At 42.9% G+C, this 15,339-nt stretch overlaps 1 protein-coding gene across 8 annotated transcripts in view; it reads right to left on the reverse strand.

The window, feature by feature from the left end:
* The window catches only part of Syn3 (synapsin III), a 454,398-nt gene that overhangs the window by 341,846 nt on the left and 97,213 nt on the right, over positions 1–15,339 (reverse strand). For all 8 annotated transcript variants that reach the window (XM_052752956.1, XM_052752959.1, XM_052752958.1 and 5 more), the window contains exon 4: positions 7,382–7,473. In XM_052752956.1, the coding sequence (XP_052608916.1) occupies positions 7,382–7,473 (92 nt within the window). The remainder of the gene's footprint in view (positions 1–7,381; positions 7,474–15,339) is intronic.

The raw sequence follows: 15,339 nt of genomic DNA on the forward strand, positions 1-15,339 counted from the left end.
CTACAGACAAGCCAGATAGGCATTTTCTTAGTAAGTGATTGATGTGGGAAGACTCAGCCCATTGTGGGTTGTGCCATACCTATGTAGGGAGACCTGGTCGGTACAAGGAAACAGACTGAGCAAGCCATGGGAGCAAGACAGTAAGCTAACACAACTGTGGTAACTTCACACAATAGAACTCTATCCTCTCATGGTTGTAGGGACCAGATGTCCAAAATCTAAGTGTCAACAGCCATGGTTCCTTCTGGGAAGAATATATTTCTTGTCCATCTCCTAGTTCCCCATCAGTGCAGGAGATCCCTGGCACTGCTTGACTTACAGATGTATCACTTCAGTTTTGGCTTCCATCATCACACAGAACTTTCCTTGTATCTCTATGTCACCATTTTTGATGTAAGGTCTTGCTTAGGTTGGCCTAGAACTTGTTATGTAGCCCAGGTACACTTTGTCTCAGCCTCCAGTTGCTGGGATTATATATGCCTGGGATACCATGTCTAGTCCAACACTTTCTCCAATGATCCAAAGACACCAGTCATATTGGATCATGCATCTACCCTTTTAAAGTATGACCTAATTTAAGTAATCATATCTGCAAGGATTCTGCTTCCAAATAAATAATGTATAAATAAATAAATTCTCTGGTATGAGTGGTTAGGACTTCAACACAACAGTTTTTGAGGAAACTCAATCCAATAAAAATGCATTAGAAGCCTGCCATTCATAAATGCTGAGAGAGAAGATGATTAATAAACATCTGGGGCATTTCCATAAATTCACTTTTACAAATAAGTGTATAAATTCTGAAAGAAGACAGCAGGTCTAGAAGACTTGAGGCTGTCTATTTTCACAAAGTGATTCCTGCATCTAGGTAGCCCACTTGGTAGAGTTCTTGGCCTTTCAGATGACCTAATCCCAGGGAAAAGCCAACAGGGGAAAAATATGGGTAGCTTCTTGTAGTGGTTAGCTTTAATTGTCAATTTAACACAGCCTAGCATCCCCTGGAAAGAAACTTTCAAGAAGGGATTATCTAGGATGGGTTGGCCTGTGGGCATGTCTGTAAAGGAATGTCTTAATTGATTAATTAATTAACTTAATTAAGTTAATTGATGTGGGAAGACCTAGCCCACTGTGGGCAGCTTCCTTAGGTAGGGGGTCCTTAACTATGTAAGAGTTGAGAATTCTAGGTGAGCACAAGCAGGCCAGTAAGTGAGCGTGCATGCAATCACCTCTCTCTGTTTTAACTGCGGATGTGATGTGAATAACCACCTCAAGTCCCTGCTGCCTCGGCTTCCGTGCTATGATGGCCTGTAATTGGACTTATACACTGAAATCAACCCTCTGTTCCCTAAGTAGCTTTTTGTTAAGGTATGACATGTTTATGCTACAGAAACAAAACTAGAACACTGCTTCCTGGAATTATCTAGAGAGCTTTCAAAACACTACTGTCTATATCATACCTTCAGGGATTCCAGTGTAATTAGTCTGAAGTTTTAGTTGGGTGACAAGTAAAACTTGAATCGATTCCCAGGTGACTCTAATCTGCTGCCAAACCTGAGAACTAATGGCATAGATGAAGGCATCTTAATTATTGCAAAGGGGGAGATTCCTTTCCCAAGTAAGACAGTGAACATGAGCACTGGTAACATTGAACGTTAGGACATACTTACTCCTAAGTAATAATATTTCAGGTTTTACAGACTCACTGCACACTGTGGCTACCATGAGAGCATATGGTGCACGTAGCATACCTTCCAGCAACCTCAAAATCATCCTTTGATGGCAGATTTGTTTATTTTCCCTCCTAGTTACATTTATTTTTGAACTATATTTGTGGTACCTTTTCTTGGTGCTTATAAAATGGGAGTTTTATTTTTCCTCAATAAACAAATGCTTCATAATTACATGTTAATTTCCTTTTCTTTGGTAATATCACCTGAAAGTTGATTTTCCCAATTCCCATGATATTAACTGTATTAGCTTTGTTTGTGTTTAGAGACATGGCCTCATTATCTGTACAACTCAGGGTGGCTTGGCTTATAAACATTTTTAAAAATTTTGGTGGTGGTAGTGGGATTTGAACCCAAGGCTTGTAGAAGGTGCTGGGCAAGCACTCTTCCATGGTATTACCTTCCAGCCCCTCAGGAAGGCTTGGAACTCACTGTGTAGCCTAAGGGGAACTGGAAGTCTTGGTCCTTTTGCCTCACCCTACCACATCCTGGGATTACATGCCTGTATTACCAGACCTGGCTCTCATCTTGCTTTTTATTGATCTGGTAGTTTTGGCATCCCCTCACCCCCTCAATTTTCAAATGATCTGTATTGTTATATTTAGATGAATCTTTCAAATAGAATATAGTTACAATTTTTAAATTACCAGAAAAGCTTGTTTTGTTTAATTAGAACATTTAGTCATTCATGTTTAATGAAATTGGCAAAATGTATTGGTGGCACAAATACTTAACGAATGCTAGGGTCCTTCGTAGAGGTTGCAGTTTTTACACATAACCATGAGAGAGTAATTCCTAAGAATTCACACTTTCTGAAAGAAGGAGAGGGATCAGGCATCTGTGTTCTGGTGCTCTACTACTGTCTCTGACAACATGTCTCCACGACAAGGACCAGGAACCCTCTGGGCAAAGAAGAAACGAGGATATGACTTCAGAGACAGGCGTATGGCAAGCTAGGAGACAGGCCAGCAGTTCCATGGCCGTGCCCACTGAGGGAGTGAATGCAATGGGACAGTCAGGAGACTAGAGGGGCGGCTCTTTACCCACCCACACAGAGATACTTAGACTAACCTGTAGATGTAACCAACCATCTTATTAAATAAGAAACACAGAGCCGATTCAGAGAAGAAAGCCAAGAGGTCAGAGCTAAGAGCCTTACCCTTCCTACTTCAGGGATCCTCTTCAGCCAAGAGAGCTCTCCGAAAGGGACCTACTTCCTGTGTGTTTGTCTTTATATAGACTTTCTGTTCTGCCTTCTCATTGGTTGTAAAACCAACCACATGACTGCCTCGTTACTGCCTGTCTGTAGAGACTTCCAGGTCTTCTATGGTTGGTATTGAGATTAAAGGCGTGTGTCTCCAATGCTGGCTGTATCCTTGAACACACAGAGATCTACCTAGCTCTGTCTACCAAGTTCTGGGATTAAAGGCGTGCACCACAACCACCATGCTCTTGCTATGGCTCTAATAGCTCTGACCCCCGGGCAACTTTATTTATTAACATACAATTAAAATCACATTTCAGTACAAATAAAATACCACCATACTAACCATTAACTAATGCAATGGGACAGTCAGGAGACTAGAGGGGTGGCTCTTTACCTACTACACAGAGATGCTCTAGACTAACCATTAACTACCCTACAAGTAGTTTATTAGCATCATCACCTGAAAACAGCAGCTACCCCCCACACTCTCTTCTTTTCTTTCCACTTCTTGTACACTACCTTACTCTGGGATCATTTTTCTTCGGCTTAAATACGTGAGAGTTTCCTTAGCGAGGATCTGTTCTTTGTGTTTTTATTTGCTCGTTATTGATGTAAGCTGTTTCCCTAGGGGTGGAAGAAAAGGTTGGCACTGATTTTCTTCACTGCTCTGAAGGCATCCTCACCATGGCTCTTTGAAAGCTATCACTCTGTTATTACAATAAAAGAAATTTACTTCCCTAATTCTGCCCAGTCTCAAGATGTTTTTCTTTATCTTTCTAAAGTTGCACGGACATGTCTGGGTGTAGAATTCTTTTTCCTAATCCTGCTTAAACTGTGTTGAGCTTCTGGCTTGGCATATTGTGCTGGAGGAATCACTCCTTGCACTCCCGTCTCTGCTCCATTCTTTCATTTTACTTCTCTTCTGACCCTATGAGTAAATGAACATTCTAGAATGTGCTGAAATCTAGCCTACTTTTATGCAATTCTAATATCCTTCATTCTCTCTGCCTCCTTCAGGACAATTTATTTAATTCCATGAATGCTTTTCCAAATATATCTAATGTGCTGCTAAGCACAACTCATCCAATCATTTTGGTTATTACAGTTTTCCATTTCTAGAAGTTTTATTTTTTAAAAAAATTGCTTACATAAATTTTTTAATATAATATGTTTTGGTCATATTGTTTCCCCTCCCCCAAATCCTTCCAGATTCTCCCTCCCTAGACATCTAACTTTGTATTCTTTTTTTTCTCTTAAAAGATAGAACCAATCCAAACCAAACAAAAAAAGCACACATGAAAAGGACACACAACAGCAATAATAACAATAAACCAAACCAACCAAACAAACAAAAACGTGGAGTCCCTTTTGTGTTGGCCGACTACTCCTTAGCATGCAGCCTGACCTGTGGTGTGGTTGCTATTACCAAGTGTCACTCTCCCAACAACTATTGATTGTGGTGGTATTGTGTTCCCCAAAATATTGTGTACCTTAATAAACTTATCTGGGGTCAGAGAACAGAAAAGCCACTAGATACTTAAGATAGGCAGTGATAGCACATGCCTTTAATCCTAGCATTCCAGAGGCAGAAATCCATGTGTTCAAGGATACAGCCAAGCATGGTGACTCACACCTTTAATCCCAGAAAGCGAGCCTTTAATTCCAGGGAGTGGTGGTAGAAAGCAAAAAGGTATATAAGGCGTGAGGACCAGAAACTAGAAGCATCTGGCTGGTTAAGCTTTCAGGCTTCTAGCAGCACAGTTCAGCTGAGAGCCATTCAGATATGAGGACACAGAGGCTTCCAGTCTGAGGAAACAAGATAAGCTGAGAAGGTGGCCAGTGAGGTTAGCTGTGGCTTGTTCTGGTTCTCTGATCTTCCAGTTCACCCCAATACCTGGCTCAGGTTTGATTTTATTAATAAGAACTTTTAAGATTCATGCTACAATTGATTGCAAATATCTTTTTTATTAGGGTAAGACTTTGTGTCCACTTCTCTGTTTTAAGGCTGGCTACTCAAGATGGAATCCATACCCTGACATTTAATGAGGCCAAGAACCTGAAGTTACGGTCATGGAACCTAGGGGAAAATCTACTACAATTATTCTGCTAAATAAACAGCAATAAAATGACTCCTGATGACATATTGGTATACTCATAGATCAGCGCATCTCTGTACCCTCATCAGAGAAGCTGCTTCTTGCAGTAGATGGTAATTAACACAGAAAATCACATGGGGACAACATGCAGAGAACGAGGGACTTTGGCACACTCAGCCCTAAGTGGGGTGTACGCCATCCCTTCCCTCAAGGAATGGAGATCTATGTGGAAGAGGAGGCTGAAAGAGTGTAAGAGCCAGGGATGGTGACAACCCCAAGGAAACAGCACTTTCCATATACAACAGGACTGATGCAGACATTAACTCAGAGGCACTGTGACAGCATGCACAGGAGCTGCACCAGTTCAAACTAGAATGCTTACTTTTGACAGTTCCCTGTTCTCTGCAATTATTTTCCAACTTAATTTTCCTTTCCTCTCGATTTGCACACCATTTTCTCTTTCACTGATCTTCGTCTGGCAACTGCAATGTCTAGTCTCTCTGAAGTTCAGCGCCTGTGGTCTACCATTCCCGTTTCTGCTAATTCCTGACACCAGTGCTAGTTAATTTCGACCATGTGTTAGCTATTGTAGAAAGAAGTCTCTGAAGAACAGCCTGAGAGTGTGTTCTTTTATAAAGGTTCGCTTATACTTCTGGCATGCTTACAATGAGCAGGCATCAAGTTCAATGCCCAAGGCTTCCTAGGCCTCACTTCAATCTGTGAGGGCTCAGCTACCTTGGTTTCCTGTTCACCTTGAAGGTGGAGTCCGGTAACTCAGTTCATTACTCTCCAATACAAGTGGTGCTGAGGGTTGACTTCTTTTTCCCTTCCCCTCCCTGGCCTATCAAAGTCAATCTGGGGCACCTGGCACACAGTCAGTCCAAAGCCACGGCGGCTTCATAAAGTCAGTCTAAAGACATGGCGGCTTCACACAGTCAGTCCAAAGCCATGGCGGCTTCACACAGTCAGTCTAAAGACTCGGTGGCTCTTGTCCTCATGTTGCTTTTCCCATCACTGTGACAAATGACCTGATGAAGCAATTTAAGAGAGGAAAAGCCGATTTTGGAACAGTTTCAGAGGGATTTCAGCCCATCATTGTGGGGACGGGATGGCCTAGTGGCTTGTGGGAGCACCTGGAACTGATCCTCACACTGTAGCTGGTCAGGAAATGGAGAGAGCTGGGTAGAGCTGGGTAGACCTGAAGGCCCACCTTGGTGACCTACTTCCTCCAGTTTGGCCCCACATCCCAAAGATTCTGCTAACTCCTAAAAAAGCATTCAACCAAATGAGCCTGAGGGGGACATTTTACATTCAAATAATAACAATTCTTTTTTATCTTTCTGGGCTTCCGTTGTCCCATTATTCTCTCCCTGGTAATCCCCACTGCCATGCCAACTCTCTGAAGGCTTACTAAGCATTACAATGATTGGAAACTAGATTCTAGTGGTGGCCTACTGGAAACAGGAAGTCACACAATGTCTTCCCTGCACTAAGGAAACATGCAGTAAATGATGATTGCATTAGCCAATCATTCCACTTCCCCCAACCATGCTCCATTGCTTGCCTGTATTTATCTTCATGGCTGCTTTTAACTTGCAGAATTCTCATTTCTGCAGCCCAAGAATACCCCCATCCTACCGTTAAACATATGCTCCCTTTCCCCCAGATCTTTGTTTCTTCTTCTCATCTAGATCTGAGCATCATCCCTTACTCATTTAGATCCTCACACATTGGCCTGTGCATCTCTTTCCCACAGCCTAGCCACATAGGGCTGAATTTATGGGATTCTTATCTCTCCTGTGGACATGCACTTGTCATTTCTGACTTCCAAGGAATTCCCTCACTTCCTCTCTAGCTCAGCACACATCCTACACAGATTTCTGGAAAATCTGATAACCAGGGGCTCCACTCTGAATGCTTAGTCTGCTGTGCCACTGGGATGGATTTCGTTCCTTCTGCTAAACCTGTAGCTGTGGACAGGCTGCTCTCCCATGGACCAGTTCGTGGAGACTTTGGCAGCCCCTGGCTACAGTGCTGCTCTCTCCACATTGTGTTTAAGAAACAGAGAGCTACAGGAACTAAACCCAGGCAGAACAGAGTCACAGCTCTACAACCAGAACCCACACCTTTCGCCCCGAGCCCAAGCCTTCCTCCTGGACATCACAGGTGCTTCCCATGTATTCGTGCCATTGATCATTTCTGTTACCAGGCCACCTGGGACTCTGTGGCAATCATCTGGCACGGGGATGTATACGTGACACCTGAAAGTGGCCACATGCAGCAGGCAGGCGGGGTGGAGGTGTCTTTGTGAGTTTTTTTTATAAACACTTCTGTATCTCAGGTCTGCTTACCTCACAATTTTGGTGCCATTTCTCACAACTTGCATGTCTACCATGCAGCCTCCGGTAACATAAGCAGCCAGGTTCAGCTCAGAGAACTCAGCCTGGAGGAGAAAGCAAACACAAGAAGCAGGCATCAAACACCAGCAGGGCAGGACTTTTGTGATTGCTGCATACTTCTATTACTATCCAGTGCACACTCAGGCCTCATCTGTGGGAGCCCACAAAAGTTCTCTAGTGAGATCTGAGCTTGCTTTACACAGCAGGGCTGCATTAGAGGGTGGCTGGACCATGTGCAGGGTCACCAGGTATCTGGGACGGTCTACACTTGCTGTGCTGGGGGAGGTCTTTTGCCTCACCCCTTGGCATTCCTTTAAAAAGCCCTTTAGTAGAGACAGAAGGGGCTGGTGGGTTTGGACCCAGGCCCTCCTGAGGCTGTCCTGTGTTTTCTATCTGTCTCCCTCTCTATCCTTCTATCTACAAATTCCTCATTTCTCCCTGCTCAAGAGTACCCTGGGGGAGTATGAAGGAGCTGATCTCCCTCACTCACCTCAAACTTAGCAATGGAATTTTTATCTCCCTCTTCAAAAGGAAGCTGAGAGGCAGGTGATATGCTCAGGATCACAGGATGAACTCATCAAATTAGAACCCACGAGTTTCTGATTCAAGGCCCCACTGCCGTAACTACAACTTGTTTCTGCCTCCTTGGAAGCAGAAGAGGCCACTCTTACTCTGACTGGAAGATGACAATGTTAACAGGTTGATTTCAGCCTTGGGCTGTGCAGTTTGTCAGTCTCATGCCTCTGATTACTTGGCTCTTCAAATTACCTGCCCAATATCCCTTTCTTAGTAATGACCTCTTCCCTCACTCCATACATGTAGCTACAGTGGAAACACTATGTTTGTGTCATTTTGGTCACTGTTGATGGGCAGGCATCTGATGAAAGGTGAGGGAAGATATACTCCTATCTGAGAAGTTAAAACTACTAAGCAAAATGTAGTGTTTTGAAAGAAAATGGCTCCCAAAGGGTATGGCACTTTTAGGAGGTGTGGCCTTGTTCGAGTAGATGTAGTCTTGCTGAAGGAAGTGTGTCAATGTGGAGGAGGGCTTTGAGTTCTCATGTATGTTCAAGCCATGCCCAGTGAGAAGACCATTTCCTGTTGCCTGCATGTCAAGATGTAGGAATTTCAGGTTTTGTCTCCAGCACCATGTTTGCCTGCATGCCACCATGTCTCACCATGACAATGGATTAAATCTCTGAAAATGTAAGCCACCTGGAACTAAATGTTTTGCCTTATAAGAGTTGCTGTGGCCATAGTGCCTCTTCAGAGCAGTAAACACCCTAACTAAGACACAAGACATGAGTTTGTTTCTAGGGGGTTGTATCTCTTTGTTCTTTGTTTTGTTTCTTGACATAGGGTTGTATATAACGGACCCAGGCTGACCTCAAACTTGCTATAAAGTAGACAATGACTCTGAGCCTCGGAGCTTCCTATCTCCACCTCTGAAGTGCTGAAATTACAGATATGCACCACAATGACTTTATTTAGTTCTGTGGGTAGAACAGAGGGCTTTGTGCATGCGAGGCAAGCACGCTGCCAACTGAGCTACATCCCCAGCCCAAAGTTGGTTTATATCTTTAATACGCAAGCCTGGGTACTACTTGGGATCATGTTTATTGCTAGCTGCATTAGGGAAGCATGGAAAACCAGAATGTTGGAAGCTGAAGAACAAGAGAAAGTGGGGTAGGGAAGGATGAGAGGAGGAGTGAGGAAAGTTGTATCACAGTCACCAAGAGAAGGAGAGAGGGTCAAAAGAAGGAGAACCCTCTTGATGTTCCTATTCAAATTTTGATGTGTACTTTTGTGCTTACTCATCTGTTTAAGGCATTAGTGAAATTCTATTGCTTTCAATTGCTTGTGGAATAATATGTCTCTCTGGTCACACTGTATGCTCCTTGGAGATGATAGAAACTTGTTATAAATACCTCTATCAGAATCCTAGGATGCTGTAATAAAGATTCACCCTTGGGTGGCTTAAATGGCAGGAATGTACTCTATAGTTCTGGGCTAGAAGTTCAAAATTAAGGTGTTGGTACAGCTGGTTTCTTTAGAAGGCTTGTGAGGGGTGAGTCTACTCTAGACCCCTTCTCTTGGCTTGAAGAGCACCATTTTCCCCCTGAATCTCTTATCACCTTCTCAATGTTTGTCCCTATATCTAAAGTTCCCCTTTTTATAAGGACATCAATCATAATCACATGGTTACTCTAGTGACCTTGTATTTGGTTGACCTCTTTAAAGGTTCTTGTATTTGGTTGACCTCTTTAAAGGTTCTCTCTCCAAGAAAGATCACAGTCTGAGGTACTATAGGTTGGATTTGAAACTATGATTTTAAAAAAAAAAATTTAATGTATTTATCTCTTCTTTAAGAATGCCATATATGGGGTTGAATAGATAGTTTAGTGGTTAGAGTGTTAATTGCTTTTTCAGAGGACCCAAGTTTGATTCTGAGAGTCCACATCAGGTGGCTTACAAATACCTGCAATGCCAGCTCCAGGGATCCAATGTCATAGACTCCCACACATACTCATAATTAAAAATAATATAAAATGTAAAAAGAATGCCATACATGTACACAATACATTTTGATCATTTTCACTCCCTTTCAGTTCTCCCAGAACCCCCAACACACATCCCCCTTTCAACATCATATCCTTTTATTTTTAAAAATTTATAACCCACTGCATCTAGTTAGACCTGCCCATGCACACATAGGTATAGGGGCAGCCACTGGAGCATGGACAGCCAACCATGGGCCACACTCCTGAAAAAAACTGTTTCTCCCTTAGCCAATAGTTCTCATCTGGGTATGGTCCTCATGAATCCCTCCCCCATCCATATAGTAATGTTGATTGGTTTGATCTTGTGTAGCTCAGGCAGCCACAGCAGCTGTGAGTTCATGAGTAAAATGGCCCTGTCATGTCCAGAAACGTTTTCACAGCAGTGTCACTCTTAAATCCTTTCACCCTCTCTTCTATGATGTTCACCTTAGGGAAGTGTAATATAGAGATGTCCCATTTGGATCTGGGCACTCAACAGTCACATATGCTTTGGAATGTACTAACTGAGTCTCTGTGTTAACCTATGTCCACTGTAATAAGGACCATGCCTAATGAGGATTGAGAACCGCACTAACCTACGAATATAAGGTTAAGAATTTAGAAGGCAGATTGATGCTATTTCCATTGAGAAGAATAACAGAAGTAAGGCTCTCCCTAGGGTATATGATCTTCCTAGCCATTGGGTTCTTGGCCAGACTTACAGTACCAGGTCTAAGTTCCTTTCTGTGGAGGGACCTTCAATCAAAACAGAAAGCAGTTGGTTACCCACACAGCATTCATGCCACTCTGGCATCAATGGGCACATCTTTTTTTTTAATTTATTTTTTACTTTTTAAATTACACTCATGATATTCATTAATTACACTCATGATATTAATCACATTTGTGGTATTCATAGATTACATTCGCAGTATTCATTCAATTATATATATATATATATATATATATATATATATTTAATTTTAAATGCTGAATGTCATTTATTGAAGGAGGGAGGAGGTCTTAAATATAGGCTTACAGCACAATGGGAGAACCCCGGAGGGCAGAAGTTCGCTACTGATGCTTTACAGTCTTGCACAATGGGCACATCTTACCAGGAGTTGTTATTAAAGCTCAGAGTTCACAGCTAGCTAAGATTTTTGATGACTTTTCTCTCTCCCTCAATAGCCTGTACAGCACCTCTGGCATGATGAAAGATATTCAGCAGGAAGGAAGCTTCTAGGTTTCTCTTGTTCTGTGACCAAACTGTGTAGTGTCTTCAGCAATGAGTTGTTAACATCCTGCTCAGGTGGGTAGCCAAGAGTAATGGCAATTGTCTGTATTGTTTGTGGGGGATGAACAGGAGGTATCCCACACCTGGCACTGTTCTCTTTGTCAGCCTATGAATTTTGTTGATCTATTAAAAGTAATAATACCAAAGTGCCTTATTCCCAGGAGCAGCCAGAAGCCTTTCTTTGGATCTAATGAATCAACATAACTGTTCACATATATTCAGTGCTCATTACATGGTCTAAGCATTTCACACATATAAATCTACATAACCCTTGTCCAGGTAGGAAGAGAGAGATTAGATATGTGCAGGATGTCACACAATGGGTAGCAAAGCCCAAGATTTAACCCCAGGCAGTGTTCTCTAGGGACTGTGCATCTGACCATTTACACTCTATCTCCTCTCCCTGAGGCTGCACGAGGTCACATTAATGTTTAGAGATTATAGGGATTATAGAGTTTTGAATAAGAATGTCCCTCCTAGGCTCAGATATTTGCACCCTTGGTCCCAGTTGGTAGCACTGCTTGGGGAGGTTTAGGAGGTATAGACTTGCTGAAGGTAGCCTATCCCTGGGGGTGGGCTTTGAGACTTTAGAGCCTCACATCACTTCCAGTTTTCTCTCTCTGTTTCATGCTTTCAGTTGAGGATGTGAGCTTTCAGCTTCTTGCTCTGGCTGCCATGCCTGTCTACTGCCATGCTTTGCTCATCATAACGGACTCTTATACTCTGGAACAATAAGCCAAAATAAACTGTTTCTTCTATAAGTCACTTCTGGTTGTGATATTTTAGCACAGGAACAGAAAAGTAAGTAATATGGGAACTTAAAAAAATCATTTAAAGAGAACAAGTTTTTCATGAAGGAAAATATCATTTTGTAAAGATCTAAATGTATCAGTCACCCTGGAGCCATTTATGAGGAACTGTGACAATGGGCCTGACTCTCTCTCCAGATAGTATTAAAGAAAACCAAGAACACTTATGTCTCTGCTTTAATTAATAACCTCATTATGTTGTTGCAAGGTGAAAAGAAAGATCATTGCTAATGAGCCCACGTTGGTAAACTGTGGTAATAACCTAGCTATTATGTCTGATGCTTTCCAAATGTAGCTCCAGATTGCTCAAAATACTTAATTGGCAACATCAAGGAGAATTTTAAGAAAGCTACTGCATGTGTGTGGCAGGGAAAGAAGTTAAAAGGAAGTTGCAAAACAGGAGAGCTGGTCATTAGATATGTGAAGAAAAGGAATGAACTGAGAGGGGTGAAGATCCAGGGGTTGTCTTGCTGCCCAGAGGGAAAAAGAAATTCCTGGATAAAAGACACGTTCAGGCTTTGAGAGAAAAGTTAGAGGTTGGTCCCCTTCACATGCTCCAAACAGTTCACAGATGGGGTGGATGATGGGGTGGGCCAACTCATAGCCCTAGTTCTGGGTCTGGGTGGTAGCTGGGTTGGTCAGCTCAATAGTTTTCCCTCATCATCACTATGCAGACGAGCTTCCCAGCACTGCCTCGGCTAGCTCACCCAATGCACCTACAGAAAGGAGCAGCCCAGTTCTCCTGCTCTCGGGCCCTCAGATCCGGGTCACCCTCACTCACATTGCTAGGGCCAGCTCTACTGTTTTGCCCAGGCAAGGTGCAGGGTCCTCTCTCCCGATTGCTGTAGGGAGCATAAGAGAGGGGTGGGCAGGGTCACTTCTCTCGCTCTTACACCCTCAAGTTTGGCTCACCTGCAACCCAACATCAGGGTCAGCTCTAGTGTGCTGCCCAGGTGGAGTGCAGGGTCTACTCTTGTGTGTGTCTCCATGACACAAGGCAACAGGATATCCATGAGGAGCTCCAGTGAGAGCCCATTATCAGTGGTGTAGCAGAAACTGGAAGCCTCAAGCCAGACCAATGACTCATGGCAGTGAATACTTGCAAGTAAACATGAACAGACTAAAGGGTAACCTGTGTGTCTCAATGGGCCAAACTATAGCTTCCATGACAAAATTCTGCTTTTGTTTTTGTTTTTTGTTTTAAATTTGGTTTTGATTTGGTGGGGAGGTTGTAAGGGCAGAGGACAGATATGAGGAGATAGGGAGATAAGTGGGATTGGAATGCATGATGTGAAACCCACAGAGAATCAATAAAAGTTAAAAGAAAGGAAGAAAGAAAGTTAGAGGTTGGCCTTATACAGGTTTGCATGTCTAGAGTTATTTCCCAGCCATGGATTATAAACAACAATTATAAGGCGAACACCTGGGTAGTAGGACAAGACTCTGTTGAAGCACACACAGAGTTTAGGAAGCAAAGAAAAAGGGAATTCCTCTGTATTTAACTTTCTAACACATCAACACAATGGAAATGAACAGAGAGGTACTCAAGCCCCTCTCCATCAACATGGCTCACTGGTCCTGTGGTAGGATCTAAAACAGTGGTCACCTTGGAAGAATATCATTGTTCCCATAGAGACTGCAATGGATAAAATGCTCTTCCCCAGAATGATATACCCAAGTCCTAATCCCTGGTTAGGGATTAGGGAGCCCTTTTAGGAAACAGATTTTTCTCTTTTTACAGATGTGATTAAAGTGACTATTTGAAGAGATCATCTTAGATTCAGGTGACAAGGCCTGAGAGAATCAGACAGAGGGGAGAAGCATCTAGATCTACAGGATATTTGTTGTTTTAAGTCTCCTAGTTTGTGTTAATTTTCCATGGCAACCCTAGGAGACAAATAAAATAACTGAGAAATGAATATGATTTCAGCATTGCAGGCAAGGCCAGAAGAGACCTCCAAAGGTCAATGTGGCTGCTCTATCATCTCCACCAGACACACGGGACTCAAGCATATATACATGTGCATTCTTTCTCCCCACTTCCCCCCCCCCTCTCTCATATAGTAATTACCTGTTTTACAAAAGTTTTAAGAGTAACTTAAAATTTCTGCATGAATTAACATTTTAACGTCAATGTTTTTCTTCAATTGTCTTTTATGTGATTTTTTTAAAAAATGCTATACTTGAGGCCTTGTGGTACAGATTCATGTGTACTCAAGAAGCTGCATGTGTATGTGAGCCACTCAATACGCTAACCAATGAGTTTCATTAAGTCCTCCCTAAAAATTAGCTTTAGCACCTGTAAAATGGAGATAACAAAATAATATCTGCCCCTAAGATTTTGTGATGGTTGAAATTTCTGAGACAATTAGCATGTGGCTGAGACACGGGGCTTCTGTGAGGAGCTGCAGTTACGGTTATCTCTGAGTATTTCATTGTCTTCGGAAGAGTGAACCGAGGGGATCAAGAAGGGTAGAACTCCCTGGTGTGTGGTGCATATCTCTACTCTCAGGACACAGGAGGCAGAGGCAGGCAGATCCCTGGGTTTGAGGCCAGTCTGGTCTACAGAGCAGCTTCTAGGACAGCCAGAGCTACGCAGAGAAACCAAAACTAAAACCAAATGGTAGAACTAAAAAGCAGCAATCTCTTCAAGCATTTGTGCCACACGTGACTGAATTTTGAATAACCAAGAGGACACACTTCTGGGTGAGTCTGGGGTTATTTCTAGAAAGATGTAACCGAGGACGGAAGACCTACCCTGAATGTGAGTGGAACCATCCCATTGGTTGGAGTTCCGGACTATAACTAAATAGAAAGAATGAGCTGAGTGTTGTCTTTCTCTTTTCTCTGTCTCCTGATCCACCCAGATATGAGCAAACAGGCTTGTGCTCTCACTGCCAAGAGCATCTCCTTCCGCCGTGCCTTCCCCACTGTGATGAACTATGCCTTCACACTGTAAACAAAATGAAAACTCTGCCCTGTCTTCAGTTGCCTTTAGTCAGATATCTGGCTAAGCAATGAGAAAAGCCACTAATATATAGACCTTGACTCATGGCTATACTAAACTGCTAGGGACTATTTATAGGAGCATCTTCTCCAAGGGAGACCGGACAAAACACGTTTCAGTTTTCAGCCTTCCTACAGCAGGCATTTCAGGACGGGAGCTCCTGCAGAAATGATGCAGCTATCCCTACAACCACCCAAGGTCACTGCCTGAGGGCGCCTCCTGGCTGTAAAGCGGCATAAGAGAACTCACAGTGAGCTCAG

The sequence above is a fragment of the Peromyscus californicus genome, unplaced genomic scaffold (assembly GCF_007827085.1).
Source record: "Peromyscus californicus insignis strain IS unplaced genomic scaffold, ASM782708v3 Scaffold_24__1_contigs__length_46423439, whole genome shotgun sequence".
Taxonomy (NCBI): Eukaryota; Metazoa; Chordata; class Mammalia; order Rodentia; family Cricetidae; genus Peromyscus; species Peromyscus californicus.